The sequence below is a fragment of the Uloborus diversus genome, chromosome 10 (assembly GCF_026930045.1).
Source record: "Uloborus diversus isolate 005 chromosome 10, Udiv.v.3.1, whole genome shotgun sequence".
Classification (NCBI taxonomy): domain Eukaryota; kingdom Metazoa; phylum Arthropoda; class Arachnida; order Araneae; family Uloboridae; genus Uloborus; species Uloborus diversus.
In genome coordinates this window covers 40,090,550-40,112,303 of record NC_072740.1, presented here as the reverse complement: position 1 = coordinate 40,112,303, position 21,754 = coordinate 40,090,550, and the positions used below count along the sequence as shown (strand labels likewise).

At 31.9% G+C, this 21,754-nt stretch overlaps 1 protein-coding gene across 1 annotated transcript in view; it reads right to left on the bottom strand.

Moving 5' to 3' along the window:
• Positions 1–21,754, bottom strand: part of LOC129231282 (zinc finger protein rotund-like) — a 539,800-nt gene that overhangs the window by 281,091 nt on the left and 236,955 nt on the right. Inside the window, exon 4 of the mRNA XM_054865569.1 lies at positions 14,257–14,390. Within this exon, the coding sequence (XP_054721544.1) occupies positions 14,257–14,390 (134 nt within the window). The remainder of the gene's footprint in view (positions 1–14,256; positions 14,391–21,754) is intronic.

The window sequence follows — 21,754 nt, the reverse complement described above, 5'->3', positions numbered from 1 at the left end:
ACCATTTGCCGAAACACATAAAAGAATTACTTCTTTCTTTACACTAAACAAAAAAAAAATCATCTTTAACTGCATTCCAATTTTACATCAACGACGGATGTCAGACGGAGTGTCCTGTCACATGTTGATACTACTTATCCGATTTCATGCCGGTTTAAAGTCAGTATTAAAGAGTAGGAGGCAACGACGGGGAGGTTAAGAAGGCCATTTAAGTCCCGCGTAAAAGATCCATTCCCTGCGGGAGCCAATGCCTGCCCGAGAGATGTTATTCTCATTAAGCATTTCCTCAATTTAGTCGAGGCTTTCCCCAGTCCGCCAATTCACCCTTCCATGACTACTAAATAATGGGGTATCCTGGCAAAGTGAGCAGCATCACAGACCTTCGCGAAAGTGAAGACAGAAGAAGATAGATCTACACATTCTACGGGTGGTTAGCGCGATCTGCGACCTTTTGTTTTGTTGATTTTTTAGCGGGGAGGACTTTTTTCCTTGTAGGCCTCAGGCGCACCCCAATTTTCTGTAATGTAAGCCTGGTGTTGCATAGCAGCAAACAGCGTGACGTCTCGCAAAGCTGGGCACACATTGACGTTGAAACGCTACTTGTCTGCTCGTAACGCTTGGTTGGTCAGCGTTATCCCTTTGACATAGTCGCAGCTACTTTGTATGGATGGTACTAGCATCGGATAAGGTCTACCGGGGAATCTTAAATCTTGGTGGCACGGACCACAGATATGTCCTCTGTCACCATGCTTGTTTAAAGTAATGGATAGTGCAGGAAGATTCAGCAGAAAACAATTCAATTCTGATACCGATGACTACACGGTTTACTAGGAACGACTTGAGCGGAACGAAACGTCATTTCAAACGAACCCTACCACCCGGAGATGCTTCGACTGTTTTTGCTTCCGCCAATAGCGAGCAAAACAATGTAGATGACGAGAATTTCAGATGAGACATTGTTTGTCTTTGGCATCAAAATAGTTCACAAACATGCTTAAAAAAGCGCACAAGGTATGAATGTAATTACAAACAAATTAAGAAGCATTAAAGAACAAAGTAACAACTTTGTATTTGAAATAAAAATCTAATCTTTAGAGCTTTGATTAACATTTCATTAACTTGCGAAACAATCGCTTAGGCAAAATTAAATTTATCTTATGTTGATATTTTTCTCTTCCTCTCATTGATACTTAATAAGTACGTAAACGATGACATTTTAAAGCATGAATTTTACATGGCATATAACCTGATGCTGAGATAGTAAAATGAATTGATTTTTAATATTAGCTACGGAGCTCCAAAGTAGCTCATTCTTAGACCCAACTCGGATAGTAATTATCAATTTTTTTCTATAAATGTCTTTCTAAGTGCAGAAATTCTCTCAATGCTCAAAGGACAGTTGGCACTGTATTTCTATGTGTAACTATGTGCCACACTATAAAAAATGTTAGAACATTATTTTGGAAAAATGCATCTAAAAATAAGTTTCTGTATGTGATGTTTCCCCTCATAACAAATAATTTATTAGTTTTTTTAAATATGACAGGATTTTATAGCAATACCGGATATAAAATATCATATTTAGATATATTGATTTAAATCATAATATGGAACTGTCGTCAGTACATTTCTTTAATTTTGTAGTTAAATTCAACATTTCGTTAAAAAAAATGGTTAAACAAGAAACGCCTACCATCTGCTTTTCTGTTCAGAGTACAAAGACACATGTTGACCGAAGTCAGAAAGCAACAAAATCGAAGAAGAACAATGTTTCAAAATCCAACAGTCTGGTTAAAGATATATCGAATATGTAAGTAAGTAATAAATATTATCAGGTATAAAATAATAAACCCAATACGTCATTTCACATAAATATACGGACTACTTGTGTTTTTATAAATGAAATACAAAACTGTAATGGGGGATAATACAGAAATCACACCCAAGAAACAAATAGTAACAACTCAATCTGAGCTAAAGGGTTGATTCCTTTGGCGCTCGTCTACCAGCCACAGTACAAACAAGATATGTCCTCTGTCACGTCTTATTTGCTGTAATGGATAGCTCTTAGACTATCGGAATATCCTCACCCGCTCATGGGAGAAGATTTGGAGATGTAACAAATGATCGAAAGGATTTGGCTCATTCGGGACCTACGAGCAATAATTTAATTCAATGGCAGAGCGATATGATAAATGGAGGGAATTTATTTCTAATCGAGGTAATACAGTGTTTCTGTGATATTTCTATTGTTCAAAGCAAAGACACCTTTTAGCATTAAGTTGAGGAAGTTAGATTTCAATAGGCTGTTAAAGTTTTCGCTTGATACTTTCACATTCCAATAAGCCAAATATGGAGACTAACAAGCAGAGAGTTTAAAGAGAAATAAATTAAAAACCTAATAAAACCACAGGGGGAAAAGGAGCGGAAATGAGAAGAGAGTAGTAATTGATAATTAAAATTACTTTATTTCATTATATAAAATAATTTTACTACTTGAACAACATGAACAAATGCCGATGTAACGAAGTTAGAAAATTTTATACTTTATAATTTCGAACTTCAATATTAAAAATTGGCTGTTAGAGAGAGAATCACGAACTACAAAACACGCTACGGGTCTGTATAGGTTCAAAAATATAAGAAGATGAAGTTGAATTTTCGTTATTTAAATAATAAAACACAATAATTTCCAAAAAAAAAACTCTATACAGTGGTTTGAAACATTATTATACACTTAAATATTAATAATAATTACTAATGATGAAAAGCAATATATTTCATTTACTTAAAGTATTTTACTAAGCTACGTTTTGCAGTTTTGTATAAAAAAAAAATTTACAAAAATCACTTAACAAAAATTTTGTGAGATGTCCATTTGCTGCATTAAAGGTTGTTTCTTGTGTTCATGCTATCTACGCATCGTTTAATCACTTCCTCGAGTGGAAGAAACCCCCAAGTTGAAAAAAAAGCAAGAAAGAAAAAAAAAAAAAAAAACTCGTTAACTCTGTGATACTTGGCAGTAGTATTAAGTAGCTCAGAGAGTTAGTCAACTTTCCAATTCAGTGTACACAACTCTTAGCTATATTATAATTTCGCGTCAATAAAATTACTAAGGGAATAACACGGAGATTTAAGAAGACTAGTCCTTTATCAGTACAAGTAAGTTATTTTTAATACTTAATTAGTATGGGTCAAATAATGTGGCACACTATTGTATACGTAGATACATGTTTTTTTTTTTTTTTTTTTTTTTTAAACTCTAAATGAGTTTATGAAGTTTGAGAAACATGGCAACTGCAAGACTTATATCGAGATTCTTTACTTTTTTTTTTCTTTTTTAGCATCAAACTTTCTTGTCGAATGTCAGCACAAAATTTTCGTTTAACTGTGTTGCAACAACAGTGAAAATCAACTAAAATTTGTCATTTTTGAAATGATTGTATCACATGCATAAAACTTACCTTAAAAAATTGAATCTAACTCCTTAAATTGATATAAAGCTAAGTATTAGTTTAAAGTAGAGAATGCTAGGACGATATTCTTGAAAAAAAAAAAAATTCTCAGGTAGAGTTTTAAACCCTACTTGAGATTTCAAGGATTAATATAATCAAACGCATTTCTGACATAAATAACGTAAAAAAAAATTTGTCCCCCCTCCACACACACAATCTATGTCACGCTTAAAAAAAAAGAAAGTTAATTGTTCATGGATGTTCAGAATTTATCTATGATTTTGTTAAATTAATTTAGCTTTACTACAACAGAAGCCGCGAATTCAAAACTATTGCGGAAAATAAAAAGATTCAGTTTCTTTGTACATTAGAATATCTGCTAAATTTAGTTTTTAAAAGGGCACTTATTCAAGATTCATGGTGGGAAAAAACATGAACTTGATGGACGATGAAATAGACTATTTTTTATTGACAAACTACCGCCGAAGAAGACATTTGTTACCGCTGATCACGTGCTTGTCTACCATCAAGCAAAGTTGGTAAAAGTCTAAAAGATTCCGAAGAATCAGTGAACATTCAGAAAGTAGGAGGTTCTAAAACAATGTTACAAAACACAGGAATGTTTATTTTTACACTTGAAAAAAATTCCTCCGGCGTGACTTGGAAAGATTGCAAGATGATATCCGAAAACTTAGAAGGTGGATAAATGTCCACGAATGAGCGTTTAATGTCTTACAGAGAAGAAACGAACTGTGCCTATCAGTAAGCATCATAATGTTCCACTGTCACGCAAACTGTACTTTTAACGCTTTAAAGGAGAAGTCCCGTGACGATTCTTTACCTTCTTTTTTTCATTATTATTTTCTATCATCATTATATCTTCAAGTGAAAGATAAAATCTTTGTCAAGGCACTGAATGAACTTGACGGCTGCATAAATGCTTACACACGAATATTATTACAGCAATCGGCGATAGAGGCAGAACTAGTTTCCGTACATATCTTTCTCACTATCACCGAGATTTAGTCATTCATTGGACAATGCATAAGGGTTTAGGGAGAGACTAATTCTTCAATTGAACAAGAAATTGCTAATCGTATTAGTTATTATTCGCAGGAAAATTTTGTAAGTTACAAACATGTCATTTTATCATTACAGGTTGAGAATTGGAGGTATGCCGATACCACAGAAAGTAAATTTAGTCCAGGAAGAATTACAGTAAACTCCCGATTGTCCGCGGAATAGGTTGGCATGGTAACCGCGGATAAGCGAAAACCACGGATAATCCGAATAATAGGTAAAAAACGATACTACTGTATACAATAGCTAAAAAAGATGAATAACACTCACTCATACATTTAAACTATAGCTAAAAGCATTGCTACATTGCATCTACTAACATTGAATTAAAAAAATATATACGTAAAAGGTTGAACGATAAAACAATCATAAATTTAAAAAACATTTATTGACTGTAAAAAAAAGTGAAAATACTCGCAGATAATCCGACCACCGATAATCGAGAATTTACTGTAATTGTAATGCTTATTTTCCATTGAAATTTCAGACAAATGTGTCTCGTAGTCAAAAATATTTTCATTTTCTTCCGAGGACAACATATATAACGATAAAACATCGTGATAAAAGTTGTTTGGAAATACTTCAGGGTTACTGTATATATGATAATTTCAACTCCCGCGATTTTTTCTCGCGTTAGTCCATTTATATGCATTATAGATGGGTATTTTGTGGCCTCAAAATACACATTTACTACTTATACTACGAATCTAAGTTTTATGTATTCTTTTAGGCATAATCTTCATAATCTTACATTTGCTTATAACTTAATAAATGTTTTTCATGTTTTTAAACCTATCGTATCTTTAACCGATATACAACAGTGCAATTCCATGTCAGATCAATCACCTTCTTGACCTCACCATCTCCAATTTTAACGACATTTGATGTGAGGGACACATGTGACAAGATAAGTAATCCTGCCAATTTTTAGAATTCTACATAAAAAATTTTACGAAACACAGGGCTGTTAAAAAACCGAAAAAGTACGAAAAAAAACGAAAAGTTGTAACATTCAAATAACTTTATTTTCTCTCCTAATTACAGTAGAATGAAAATTCAATACCCATCGAAAATCTAAAGAATAGAGCTTTCTAATGATGTAAAACATGACTATTTAACGACAGGTTTAAGTTTCAAGGTCATTCACTGTGACTTTTGACCTTGAATATTTCAAAACATGCGCCCTTAGAATTTCTTCAAAAAGATATATTTTATAGCTCTAATGCTATTCTTCCACAACACCAAAACTTAGACTGGGATCGCAATGGCAAAGTACTGAAAAAAAAAAAAAAAAACAGGAATGTTCACGTTTTACATTGTGGAGTTCCATATGTCAGGTCAGTCATCTTCTTGACTCCTCATCATTTTCGATTTTGATGAAATTTCATGTGAAAGACACATACGACAAGATAAGTAATCCTACCAATTTTCAGAATTCTACTTCAAAAATGTTACGAAATACAGGGCTGTTAAAAACTTAAAAAGTGCGAAATAAACGGAAAGTAGTGAAATTCAAATGACCGTAACTACTATCCTAATTGGAGTAGAAAAAAATTTAAAAACCATTGTGAATTTAAATAATATAGCTTTCTATCGGTTTAAAACATGGTTGTCTCATGAGACGTTTAAATTTTAAGGTCATTCACCGTGACTTTTGTCCATGAATATCTCAAAACACGCTCCCTCAGAATTTTTCCAAAAAAATATATTTTATATCTCCAAAACTGTTCTTCTACTACACCAAAACTTAAGCTAGGATCGCAATGGCAAGGGACTGCAAAAAAACCCAGGAATGTTTACATATTTTTGTTACATTTTTTACATCAATTCTGTCATAATATTATTGTTTTAATTTTTTATGCGTATTTAAGTATGCATATTTTAATAAATCAACAGGTTTCTTAAATAAGAGCTAGAATATAACAGAACTTTTATTTGATAACCATAATTTTTATCCGTAATCAGAAACAAATCTTAGAAATAAAAAACAGCAAGTTATAGCTTCCTGTATAATGGCAGAATTTTGTTTAACAACCAATGTTAGAAATTCTATCCCAAAATTAATAAAAATCTTTGTTAAAGTCTCAAGAGACCGGCTAATAGCTTTGAGTTATCAATAGTTCGAGTTGCGGGAAATTGTATGTAAACATTCCTGAGTTTGCAGTGCCTTGACACTGCGGTCCCAGATTAAGTTTTAGAAGACAAGTGTTAGAGCCATAATATGTATATTTTTTAAAAAAATTCTAAGGTGACGTGTTTTGAGACATTCAAGGTCAAAATTCACGATAAATTGAACCATGGTAAACAATTGAAAACGCTCACACCGTTGACGCACGGTGAACCTTGAAACTTAAACCTGTCGTGAGAAAGCTATTTTTTATATCAATAGAAAGCTCTATTCTTTAGCTTTACAATGGTTTTAAATTTTTATTCTACTGTAATTAGGATAGAAGTTACAGTCATTTGCATGTCACAACTTTCAGTTCATTTTGCACTTTTAATGTTTTTAACAACCCTGTATTTCGTAATATTTTTGAAGTAGAATTCTGAAAATTGGCAATATTACTTATCTTGTCGTATGTGTCCTTCACACAAAATTTCACGAAATTTGGGAATGGTGAGGAGGTCAAGATGGTGACTGAGCTGACATATGGGACTCCGCAATGTAAAACATGTGAACATTCTTTTTTTTTCAGTACCTTGCCATTGCGATCACAGTCTAAGTTTTGGTGTAGTGGAAGAATAGTGTTAGAGCTATAAAATATATTTTTTTGACGAAATTCTAAGGTCAAAAGTCACGGTGAATGACCTTGAAACTTAAATCTGTCGTAAGATAGTCTTATTTTATATCAATAGAAAGCTCTATTCTTTAGCTTTACAATGATTTTGAATTTTTATTCTACTATAATTAGGAAAGAAGTTACAGTCATTTGAATGTCACACCTTTTGGTTTTTTTCGTACTTTTTCAGTTTTTTAACAGGCCTGTATTTTGTAAAATTTTTAAAGTAGAGTTCGAAAAATTGGCAGGATTACTTATCTTTTCATATGTGTCCCCCACACCAATTGTCGTTAAAAATGGAAATGGTGAGGTCAAAAACTTTTTTTATTTTTATTGATTTGACGTGGAATTACAAAACATGCTTGTTGTTCAGTTGACTTAATAAATAAAAATAGTATTGATACTAATAATAACTATATACAGTAACTGCTGTGTATTGAATATTGACGTGTCACCCGACACTTATCTGGGAGTCCGGACGTATAGTTTCGACCAGTTTTTCACCAAGTGCGCCCTTCAAACCACCTAAGCCGAAAAAGTTGAAGACTTGTTGCTTCATTTTTGTTATAATTTTTAGAAATGTATTTTAAAAATCAAATGTAGCAGCAAACGAATGAATTATAAAGATTTTTACCTTATAAATAACACCTACGTTTTAGTTATTGACAGCTTTAATATTACAAATAACGACAGTTTTAAGATTTAATAAGCTAAATGTATCTGGTTACCGAGAAAGGAATACACAAATCTTGTCTATTAAAATTAATAATTGAAAATTAATTGATTGCCGTTAAAAATAGTTGTACAAAATGGAAATAAAATCCCTGCAAACATATTTTCCACCACGATGACTCTGTTATCTTTATTAATTTCCAACGGTTTTTTAATAGTGATATTCCAAAACAATTTGAAGTAAGTTTCTTTATAGGAAAATTATGTTGCACACAATAAACGACCGAATCAATTGACCAAAAATAAATAGTAAAGTTACACGTATCTGCATCACATTAGCAAAAAGTCCAAGACTACTTTAAAAATAGACTGAAATTAAATAAGTGCAGGATGCAATTAACAGTAGAGTCACAAACAGTAACGATTAAATAAGTTATTTCTTTCATCATATAGAGAGAAGTATTTCCTTTAGTAAAATTATTGGTGCATCACAAAAAAAAAAAAAAAAAAAAGAAGTAACCGACTGTCAGTTAAAATTATATAGCGTGATAGAATTTGTACGTTAAAAAACAGTTAAAAGATTTGTTTTGTCTTATTGGTATATCTAAACTAGTTTTATTACTGCTTGTTTTAAACGAAAAATACTTAATAGGAAAATACCAATACAAATATATGTACTTGTAACGAAAGGGGGAAACATTTTTACCACCTACAGAGAGATTTTGTTTACGATTTAAAAAGTACATGCATCATTTTTATGAATCCTAGGACATAAAACCAAGAGAAGAAAGTGATTTTTAAGTGAAATTAGGAAAATTCTAAACTTCCTTCTTGGACACACGTTATTGCATTTGTTTTATGAATTTTTTTTTTTTTAATGCAACTGTCTTAAAACAATTCTATTTTAACGGGAACTTCTTTTATAAATATTTGATCCAGTAAGACTTGTATTTTTTTCAATTTAAAACAGCGTATTGTACATAAAAGATAACTAAATACCTCTGAAAGAATGAAAATATGCCGCCCAAAGAGTGAATATATCAATGCTATAGTTATTTAAAACCTATCTGGAACTAACTGTTGCATGAATGCAGAAAATGTTCCGAAACACTCGATATTTATATGCTAAGCTTAAAAAAACCATCTTTAATCATTTTTGTCATTGGTGAATTCCAAAGGCACCAATAAGAAAGTATAAGAACTGACCATTACGCGTAGTCTGAGCTTATTGACGCAATTTGCAACCAAAAATACCCGAGCCTGGCCAATGTCCTTCTTAGAAGAGTTTTGTTGTCTTGCCAACAGAGAAAAAAGACAAAAACAGTACAAGAGATTAAGAAGCAAAACACTTGTTTCCTTACAGATTATTCTCTGTCATATTATTTCGCTTTCGGTTGCTACATATTTGTTAGCTAAAAGTTATATTGTTGCTTGACTGTTCTTAAGAGCCTGTTCAGTAAGATTGAAGATTAATGTATGTGTTTGTCAAGTTAAATATCATCTTAGTTGAAAAATGTTATTAACTGACAATGATAAGAAGTACTTTTTTTTTCCAAATGTTTTTATAGTCATGATCTGTGTTTTAGAAAGCTAACTTAGGGGTATTATAACAAAACGTTATTTGTCTGGAGCATCAACAGAGGTTTAAAATTCAACTCATTGTCCATCGTTTTAATAGTTTTATAATAATTTAAGAAATAACATGAGCCTTGTGTGTGTGAATTTGGTCAAACGAAAACTATTAACGTGTATCCTTAAAAAACTCAAAAAAGTGGATGGAAAAACTTAGGCATGAAGATTTCATGATACTTCCTTTGTCAACGGACAACACTTCCTTCAGGTATTTATTTACTTTCTTTTCAGAACAAGAATGAAAAATGATCGAAATTGTGACCCCATATGATCTTTTTTTTTTCAACTTTAAAAGTCACATTACTTAAACATCACATTTGATAATATAACATTGTCCAAAACGTTCTTTCCAATTGAAGTTAACGACGCAACGCTGACTCCATTACTGCTAATAATCTTTCTCATAAATATGTTTACCTGTTTTCCAGTTACAATAATTATTTCTCTAACCAATCACTGCTCCCATTTCTTCAATTTGTCTGTCTGAATGTAATCAAATCACTTTCTTTTTTGATTAAGTTTACAATAAGCCAAGGTGCCTCAGCCGCACATACGCAGCGGTTTTTCTTTCTCGGAACAAAGCCGAAAAGCAGCCCAAGAGCTAGGTAATCATTACCGTAAAGCAAAAAAATGAAGAAAATTAAGTTATAACTGCGCTTACGGGTGTATTGTTGTCACCCGGAAGAGCTAATAACATTTAAAATTCGTCGCACGTTCGCTCCAAGATAAATGTCGTTTTTCTTTTTACATTCAGCCTTCTTTATTTTTCCACACTTTTTTCTCAGCGAGTCCGTCTCAGTTAATGAGCAGAACGCTTTAAATACATTATGGTAACCCTTTGAATCCAGATTTATTTTCTCCAATCACGGTATAGTTCAATCGATATAAAAAATAAATATACACACATTTTTTATTACTTAAAATTTAAATTATTAAAAGTATAAATTACCATATGGACTATAAAGGATACGATACTAAGCTTAAACGGCTGAAATTTAGAGCTCTGTATAAAACAGACATTTCATGAAGTATCCGACATTTACTTTCTACACAAATGTCTATTTATTTCTTTATGTGCATATTTGTGTGCGTTTGCCGAAGTAATACAATAAAAACACCAAATTTACATAAAAATAAAACAAAATTATGTAACTGTTATAAGTGAGAATAAGAAACTAAAATTTAAAAAAAAAAATTGTAGAGAAAAAAATTCTTTAGTGCCCTTGCTTCTTAGCAAAATATATTGTTGACTATTTACATTTTACAACTTATTTTCATTTATGTATTTTATCGATAAATTCTATTTATATATTGGTGTTTATTTTTGCAAAGATAAGGATAGCCCCTGACATTTTCCTTCCATATATAGTCTTAAGTTTCTCACTTTATGATTCTTCAAGAATTTCAAGATTTAAAAAAAAAAAAAAACAGATGCTATTGATCCATTAAAGTCATATTTAAGAGTCAAAGAAAAAAAAAGACTAGTCCTACTTGTTTCAACAAATAATTTTTTGTATCGTAATATGTTTTATTTTCTCATTTAAATCGATGAATCTATCAACATTATTTCAAGATTTTGCCAATTAGTAGGCTAAGATTTATTTGAGACACCAGGCTGATTTTTTCAAAACACTTTCCGTGTATGTACTAGGTTAGAAGCATAGAAGTTTTCGTTAGAGATATTTTTAATTTATTTGCCTTAAAGTCAGCATTGCAAAAAATATAATTCAGAATAACTTTTTGCACATTTTGTCAAGAAATGAATAAAAAAAATAAATGAATAAAAAGTATTAATAATAACTTCAAATAAATGGAATCCAAAAAAAAAAAAAAAAAAAAAACACGCTCAATCCACATTTACATTTATTTTACTAACTCACAATACGCAAAACAGTGTCTTCATCTGATATATTTCCATGGTCATTTCCACTGTCTCAATCATTAGAAATCAACTTAACGCATTGTTTTTTAAAGTATGTTACTTGATTAAATAGAAAAAGTATTCCGCATGGTCGGTAAAAAATGATTTGCGGTGGTTTTTTAACTGAAACAATTAATTTTCAAATTTATCGACGCTTAAGAATTTCAACCGTTTAATCAATAGATACTTTCGGTGAATTTATAGTTCAATGTAAGAGCCCCACACTAAACACACGTACACCTGGTGCAACACTGTAGTTTTTATCTTTGCCTTTTTATAGTACAATAAGTTTTTTTTTTCGCAAATAGTGAAAGGTTAGAGACGCAGAGTAGCGACAATTTTCTCAAGAAATATCAAGCGTCACGTCCTATATTTTTGTATTATTCATTCCTAAAACTTCGCCGTTATTATCATTGCACTATTTATACCTAACGTTAAAATTTATCTAATAATTCGGAATTGAGCTAACATATTTATCAGAACCAAAAACTGAAGTCTAGGTATAAGATGATTTTAAACATTGATTTGCTATCCTCTAGAAACAAACTTTTCCAGTGTCATTGACAACACACATGCCAAAAAGACAATATAAAGCTGATATTTTCATTATGTTTCTCAAGTTCATGTTGCTGTTTGATCTGTAGCCTGCCGCCAATTTGGGATATAGAGGATTTACAAAAAATGTCAGGGGAAAAAAGTAGTTTAAAAAAAAAAAAAAAAAAGAACGGTTATTTTTATTCGTGCAACCTCATTGATTCTAAGTGCAAAACTCTGTTTCAAGCTTCTGGTTAAAAAACTATTTTGAAACTTCATTGAGTTAGGGCGATGCTGTAGCAAAATTTAAAAGCTTAGTTATTGAAGTCGAGGGTGACAAACTAAAAGTTCAATACAAAATCGAAACAGCTTTTCTCTCGATGCTGCTCATCGCAGCAAAACTTAAATCTTATCCTCAATTCATCATGTTATTTAATATTTTGTTTGGTTAGAATGTAGCTACTTTCTGCTCAAAATGCCATTCGAACTCAAAATGTCCGCAGCGTTAATAGTAACATTCATGACAACCAGTGATGTTCCGATCAATTTTTCTGAGGGCATACTTCCAGTAATCCATTACGCACAATATGTGTATGCGATCATACACATAATATGCCATAATATGAAACGTTTTGAAGCTTGAAGGTATACTCTATGTGTTTAAAAAATGTTTGAGAGTATACGGCGTATATAGAATATACCCTATGGGAACACCACTGGTGACAACTGAAAAATCCTCAAGACACATTGTGCAAAAAGAAAAAATATATATAATTAGAAAAGTTTAGGGATGTTTTTAGGCTTCGGGGAGTTACAGTTTAAGTAAAATGTACCACTGAAACGAAATAGAAGAAAATTTTGTTAAAGCGAAAAATTTATCGGTGTAAAATAATTCTTGACAAAGCAATAATTCAATATATAAGGCCATTTTATCTTGGTTTAATTTTTAAATATACATTTCACTAATTGACAGTTTAACTGACAATTAGAATTTAATTTAGATCCATACTCTATCATGTCTTTTGAAAAGGTTACCATCTGGTGCTTTCAAACCAATTATTTTGAAAGCAAGAAACTGAAGCTCGAGCTATAATGCGAAACAGGCTTATTTAACTAGTCAACAAAGTTTCTGAATAGGACTTCTGTTAGACGACAAGACACAAGCAAACACACACACACAAACGCTTCTCCAGAGAACTGCGTTTCAATTTATAGCACGCGGAGAAGATGAGAAAAAAAAAAGACCGGAAAATAAATGGGGGACAAGGAAAGAAAAACATGAACGCATTTCTACCAACGCATGTGTTTCTTGCTTAGTCTCACAGTTCTCAGATTCACTGGTGATGAAAGTGTTAGATGACTACGGGGGCATTCGGCCTTCTTACAGTCTTAGCTTGTTGAAATCATAATTTACAGTGACGTTACTGCAGTGCAAAGTTAGAATCGTAAGCTTTTCGTTTTCTAAGATTCACATTCTTCAAAGTAAGTGGAGTTGAAACTAATTATTGAGTCTAGCTCAAAGTACTCTTTGAAAAATTTGGTACTAATCTCAAGATTCAGACAAAAAAAAAAACTTTGTTTTCTTTACTGTAGTGTGCCAGCAGAACGTGTTACGTTGCTCAAGGAGTAGCAGAGAGCTATACAAAAATACTAAGTAGAAATCCTTCCCAAATACTATTCAATGCGCGTCGAAGAAAACAACCCGCGTATTTTTACTTTGGTCTAAGTCGGTGCTTCTCAACCTGTTGTCCGTGGACCATTAGTGGTCCACGAAAAGCTCGTAAATAAGTTTTATAGATGTAATAAAATTTCTCAAAGAAAACTTTCGGATTTATCTCATTTCATTTAGTACATATAAATATTGTCAAAATATTATTTGTATCGTATGTGGTTCGCTTTGGATACTGCAGGGTATCAAAAGGTCCTTAGTAGTGAATAGGTTGAGAACCACTGGTTCAAGTTACTGGACCAATATTCAACTAATGAACAATCCCTTTCTTTCTTGTGTTGAGCACAGATCTGTCTACCGGGGAAGTCGTTTCGACCACACTAGCACACGTTCCCCGGATAGTCTCAATCTACATGAGCCACAGGTGGTTTCCCACAAAATTATATTCTGAACAGAAAATAACAAAAATATGATCATATGTGTTCAAAACAATATATACATTGTTTGACTTACCGCTGGGAATATCTTTTTCATTTGGCATATATCTGGATTTCCCAGCTCAGATTTGTTCACATATTCTCGATCAGAATCACCACATTCGGAAGAAGGACTGGCACGTCCATCATTTTCGCCTGGGCGAAAAAGCCCTAAAATAAATAAAATTAAGATATTAAATCACAAGAAGTTTTAGCAGTATTTGATTATAAATAAAATGGTTATGAGATGAAGATTATTAAACTAAGTAAAAAAGAATAATGATTTAGGTTTCAAAAATGTTTGGAAAAACTACTTATTGATATAGGTAGAATTTGAAGGCATCAACAAAGAAGTATTTCTGTTTTTTTTTTTTTTTCATTTATTTGATAAAACATTTTGATTTTATAACTTACAGGGCCAGTTCAGTCCCACTGAGCAGCCTGGATTTACCTTCTGGAGGAGAAGGTTGGTTAGAACAGTCCTTACATGTAGTATATTACGTACCATAAAAATATGTACTGAAACCAAGAGTTCTAGAGAGTTGACCCCTCCCCAGAACCCTTGGTTTCAGCAACCTTTGATTATGCCTCTGGTGGTTACAATATAACTGATATACACCTCCTCCTCTTGAGTAAAACAAATTACTCGTGTAAGAAGTTAAAAAATGCATTAAAAAGTTGATATAGTTATATAGAAAATATTTAAGCGTAAATGATCTAACTACGTTAATATTCTAATGTCAATTTTAAGCTGTTTTTTGGATGTAATCGGCGATTATTTGAAAACACAATAAAAACAAATGTACTGAAATCACACAAAAACTTAGCACACACCCAAATTCAAAAAAATGAAAAGAATTTAAAAAAAAAAATAATAATAATCAAAAATAATATCACAATTTATAAACATTAAAAAGCATTAAAAAGACAGTAAAAAAAACGAATATTTTTTAAAAAATATATTTCTACGACATTTATTTTGTCTTTTTTTTGAGAGCTGAAATCTTAAATTGTGTGTTACGCAATTTTTTTCGTCATAGATTTTTTAAAAATAACTAGCTCGGTGCTAATCTCTCTTCATTTCGTTTTTAGGGTTTCCATAAACCTTGCTACATATTATAGTGGACCTATAGATAGAAAATTACTTTTTGAAAAATTTTGATGCTCAGTAATAATTTTCATATGACAGTGCAAATTTAATTGCAAAAGAAAATGTATCTCGTTAAAAATGTTTTTGCAGTGTGCCTGTTTATTTTTACAATGAAAGTCAAACTTACCAAAAAATCGTTTCTAAATGACTTTGATCAAAGATAAAGAGATAAAATTTGGAGTAGTTTGAAATTTTCTTCTCCCCCCCCCCCCACTCCGACCAATAAAAAGACGAGAAAAGTATTTTTTAATTTCGAATTCTTCCGGTATATAAGGGTTAAACTGTTTCAGTGAATTAAATCATTGCAAACCATGTAAGGAAGCATTTCATGTTTTATAAACTCCAAATTGGAAATAGCACAACATATATTGCAGAAATTAATTCCATAGTTTTTTAAACCATCATTATTTTTTCGAGCACTCACAACTTCTTTCGATAAAAAAATAACAGCTCTGTCGCATTCCGTGATTTAAAAACTATCAATATTGATCATTTTTCTGTTTGAAAATTCTTACGCACAGCTTTATATTAGTTTTGTACTAAGTCACTTAACGTTTCCAATTGAGTGTAAAATATCAAAGTTATCTTTTCCTCTTATTAGATGTTTGGGAAAGTCCAATGTTCTAACAAGATAATTTCCTCTAAAAACTTTCAAAGATAGGTGTTTTAAAACCCTTTTGATTAAAACTCTTAATCTTTCACCAATATTCCAACGAATATACAATTCGTAACGTATCATCCAAACTTAGAAAAGTCCAAATGATGGCTCAATTATACACATTCATTATGCACAATACTTACTGATGCTACACACAAGACAGTTTAATCGATAAAATTTCTCCAACCTTGCAAACTGATCCACACGTGTTTTTTTTTTTTTTTTTTCACATTTAAAGGTTCTCAGCCAATGCTTAGTATCATAATCATGTCTGTAGTACGAATTACGAGTTCCACCACTGCGCAAAGTACAAAAATATTGTCTTAAAGAACAGCAATTACTATTTATAATCATCTGTTCATGCCTTTGCCACTAAAAAAAAAACCTCCCAATTATTGTTAGATGTTATATTCATACCTTAAGAAATTATTAATTTCTAATTCATTTACAGTGCCATAACTTCTACTTAAGGAATATCAATCAGAAGCAAACAATTTGCGTCTTATACCCAATTATTATTTAATATCATAGCGATATCTTGTCTGCTTAAAAACTAACAATCAAAGCCCAGTATCACACTACACGTTATTCGCTTGAAAATCTCTAATCATCAATCAATACCAAAAAGAAGCCATTTCCGCTTAAAGAATCTCAATCACTGATTAATATTTTATTCACAACTTTGCCTCGTAAAATCTGATGTCCTTAGCGATCAAGAACTATCAAGTGTAACTTAGTATCATATTGACATCTTTCATACCAACAGAAAAAAAAACAACAACAATCAGGCTTTTTATTTATTGAAGGGTTTTGCGCTATAAACCATCACTCACTGTTTAATATCGTTAGCATTATTTTTGCTCAAAAAGTTTCAATCTCTGTCTCGCATTTTATCTTTTCCGTTTAAAAGGTACTGTTCCAAAACCATACAGGGTTATTCAGATTACAATCCGGGGTTACGAAGAGTTGTAGTAAAAAACATAAGATGGATAGCAAAAAAGAACCCTTGAAAGTATACGGAAATAATTCAATTTTTATTTACATATCTTACAAGTGTTCTATGTGTAAACACTTCGTTACATGACTTACATCAATGCGATAGTTCAGTTCCTGCCACACTCTACTGAGCACGGTACCTACTATCAATGTTTTATATTCATAGCACTTGTTATCCACTTACGCAGTTCTTTAAATCACGTGGCAAAGGAGGTACGAAAACTTTGTCTCTTACAACCCCCCCCCCCCCCCCCCACAATAAAAAAGAATACAAACATAACATTTGCTACTAATATCGTTGATAGTATCAAGTTGAGTAAAGTGTGGCAGAAACTGGGCTGCACCGGTACATGCTATGCGACCAAGGTTTCAATCATGACAGTTCATTTCTTCAAGACATCTAAATAAAACATGAATAGTTTCTGCAAGCTTTCTTCTTCCCTGTCTTTTTTTTTTTTTTTACTATAGCGTTTCAAAACCACGGAAAGAATTATGAATAGCCCTGTAATTTAATCTTATCCCTTTGAAGCTAATAAGTTTCCCCCAAATCAATAACAACATTTCGTTTAAAATATCCTTATTGCAGTCAAAATTCACATCCAAGTTCTTTCCGCCTTTTTGCTCCTAATCACTGCCCAAAATCATACTATTTTTTTTTCATTTAGAATCTAACTACTTTCCAATTCATACTGATTTTTTTTCCAATTAAAATCTAATTATTTTCCTAAATCATAGATATTATTTTCGCCTATACGCTTTTAATCGTTGTCCAAAATCGTATTGCTACCCTTTCATTCAGAAAGACTGGATCATAATCTAATAGCATATTCATGTCTTTTCCAAAATAATCATTTAAACAGAAACGTTTTTCTGCTCCTCGCGCTGAATTTAAATCTAGCAACAGAAAATCCCACATTCTCCGCAAATCCCTGCGGTTCGGACCGAGGATCCGTCTGTGAATGCAAACCGAAATGCACAGAGAAAGCCAAACCCGGAACAAACAGGATATTACTGAAGTCATACCCTACTGTTTGCTTCTCATGAATATTTTTGCAGTAAGGCCCTTGTTTGACTGCCAAAGCGCTATCCATAGAGTACGCTCTAGTGCTAGTTGGCGAGGGTGGATTTTTTTCCCGTTAACTCCCCCTTTCCCGCTCTCAGCCCGACTAATTAGCCTGTCTTGTGCATAATGAAGAACCTCTCACGATTTTCGTGCTCTCGCTCGTCCTATTCTTCTTCTTCTTTCTGAGAAGGAACCCTCAAAACCCAGCGCATCTCTTTCGATCGGGGGTTGTCCATAAAAACCTGCAGAGGAGGATTTTCATTCAATATTTATTTTCGCTCAAACTTGAAAGAGAAGAAAAATTTCGCCACCCTTCAGCGAACAGCTCTAATATTGATGAAAACATCTCAATGAAGTGGAATCTCACGGAAGAAAATTAATCTTTCAAAAATTGTATTTTCTGCAAAAAGAATATAAATGGTCAAGAATAGCTCTTAAAAGGCATGTTAACCGAAAGGGTAGAGAAGACTGCATTGGGGCTCATTTGTAATTTTTTATGCGGCTACATACTGGAGCATATAAACCAAATTAATTCAAGCTAAATAGTGCCAAAAGACGACAGCGGATTAATGAAAATCCAGATAAGCCGAAAAAACCACAAATATCGATAAAATGTGATTACCTTTTAAAACATCTATTCCTAATAAAATAAAGAAATAAAAGCAGTAAATTCAACTGATGCTTAGTATGCAAGTAAACTTGGTATACAAGATATTGTACAAGTAAAAAACCAAGGCTTTCAAAAAAAATCATCATAAACTTTTGTAACTGGTATTCATTTGACTTATGCGCATTTCAATCAGTTGCAAAATGTTACATCAGTTTGATTTATGATTAACTGAGTTAAATTATATGTTAAATGTTACACATTTACTCTTAACTAAACAGTTCTATAGAAATTTAATTCAATAAACAGAGCAAAGATTTTTAAGTTCACAAATATAAAACTTATTTTATTACTACGTTCGGCCTGATGAAGGTAAAATTTCAACTAACATCGGTTAAAATCACGGAAGTAATGAGACAGAAGTGATGCCTTAAATGGGCGAGCATTTGACGGCAAATCAGAGATCAAATTTGAAGGGCACGTGTACACGAGCAAATGCAAACGTGTTTTTTTCCCTCAATAAAATGTCGTTGTTGACTAAAAAGAGGCTAATCAACAGGTAGTCTTAGTGCTAAATTTTCAAACCTGCCGAAAATATGTAGAAATCTTTAAAAAATAATAATAAATAAATAAAAAAAACTACATGCAAAATAGAAGTTAACTAAATATATAGGCGCAGCAAGTGACCTTTGGATTTCTATCACGGGCAAAGACTTGCGGGTACCGCTAGTTCATTTTTAAATCCATTTTCACCTATTCATTTTTTTATTTTATTATTTATTTATTTATGTATTTAAGTGAAAGCGCCCCCCCCCCCAATCTAGAGCATAAAATAATATTCCTCTATTTTGTAAAATGTGGCAATTTTAGAAAATGATTGAAAATATGTCAAATAGTTTCACTGCAAAGCACTGAAGTAGCTCGCTGCAACTACGAAATGTGGATACTTTATACTGAAAAATGTATACACTAATTGAACGAACGATCTGTGGCTAGCACAGACATTTGTAAAAAGCTCAGTTGTATAAAAACAGTCCCTTTTTTCCTCCTGACAAATAAATCTTAATAGTTATATTATCAACTTAGAGCAACCGTTAAACATCTAATCCCAGAAACAACAGTAAGATATCCTACTGTTGCTCTGAGGTGACGATACATAGTTTTATGCTTCAACTTACGAATTAAACATAACTATCGCTAAATTCAAAAATTTGAAATATTCCGTATTACTTTTATTTAACTGATAAACTATTCACATTTGTCAACTATTTGCATCAATTCATCTTCAGGAAGTTCTAAAAACTATTTATCGAACACTGCACATCCATTTAAATTTAGAATAGTGTCAAAAGGGCAGCAAAATATGCTTATCAGAAATAAGACAGATTTTATACCGAAATGTTTCACATAAAATACGATGAACAGAAAATTTGAAGGAAATTTACATCTCTACTTCATGATCAAATGCAGTCACTATTTTATTATTTTATGTAAATGGACGGATTAATGAAAGAACAAAAATAACTTTTTAAGAGATGTATATACGCCATCAATAAAAATGCATAGTTGAAAAGAGTATCAGAATTTAAAACCGCAGTAAAACATCGCCATAAATTGTCAAAATGTTGTTGAACATTGCAATAAAGTTTTATATTTATTTAATATAATTGTGATTTTACACGTTATTTCATTTCATACACAGAAAATAAACTTCCAAGATACACCACTACGAAGGTGTTACATTCAATATCCTGAAAAAGATTCCTCCAAATATGCCTGAAAATACTACACAAGTACGTTCTAAAAGTGGAGAAAAAAAAAAGCTGAACAGCGCCATTGCAAAGTTTCACTATAACTGAAGTAAACTAATTAATAAGGGAAAAAATAAATTACTAATTAATTTCATGTTTTTTCTAGTTATGAAAGAGAGCTTAAGTGGTGATGCGCTATGTCTGAAGCAGAAACTCGAGAAGTATTCTTGAACTTGGATTAGAGTCTTCTTTTCCAACACTTAGTATTTTTTCTCTCTCTGGCTCGAGTATTTACTTGAAAACATTGTACTATGTTAGCAAAACTTAAAGGTTATTCATAGCGCCTAGAATTTTCGTTCAGTCACGGCGAGTGTCACGAATATCTCAAGAAAAAATATATTCAATTCGTTCATTACGACGCCGCACAGCTTCAATGCGATAGATAGCATCATTTGAGGCGCTTAGTATCAAAATAAGGTCAGTCCATAATTTTTTTTTATTTTTTTTTGTCATAGCATATGGCACATCTTTGTGTATACTATCCCTCCACAAAGTAGTTGGGACAAATTCCTCCCAATCAAGCAGAAAACCACGACCAAAAACAAGTTTTACTTCAAACATAGCTTCATCCATGCTTTTGTCATATCACCAATGTAAAAAAGTAAGGGTAACAGTTACAAGATTAAAATCAAATGCTTAATCAAATCACATTTTTGATTGTACAAGCTAGTACATGGCATAAAAGTGAAAATTCACATGAGTTTAATTGGAATTTCAAAGGAAAATTAAAAAATAAGGATAAAATAAGTCTAATTTACTTCAAAACAAACTCAATACAAATTATCTTCACCTGTAACTAATTCGATAATACTGCAAGTTTAAAGAAAGAAGAGGTCGTACAACAACTGTTGTAAAACGAAAAAAAAAATCTTTTTTTTTTTTTTTTTTGGAAAAATTAGGTGGGCAGAGCGCGTAAGGTTTTTTGTTGCACCTGTAAAATTTAAAAAATGGATTGATCAGGTTTTGATCCTAATCCCTTCACTTCATCGCATAGTTTTGAAAACAATCGCACAAACCGTTTTTCTTGTTCAGCAGATTCAATAATGAAGAGTTATTGCTGTGTTTTTTAACTATAATCTACGTCTAGAGACACAAACCAATATGATTTCGTTTATAACAAAAAAAAAAAAAAAAAGAAAGAAAAAAAAAGTTGCATTCAAAAACGGAAATAAATACGCAAACCGCTAAACAGATTGTAGTGCCAGTTGAGCTCAGCCTTTGCTACAGGTGCTAGAAATGTATTTTGGTAG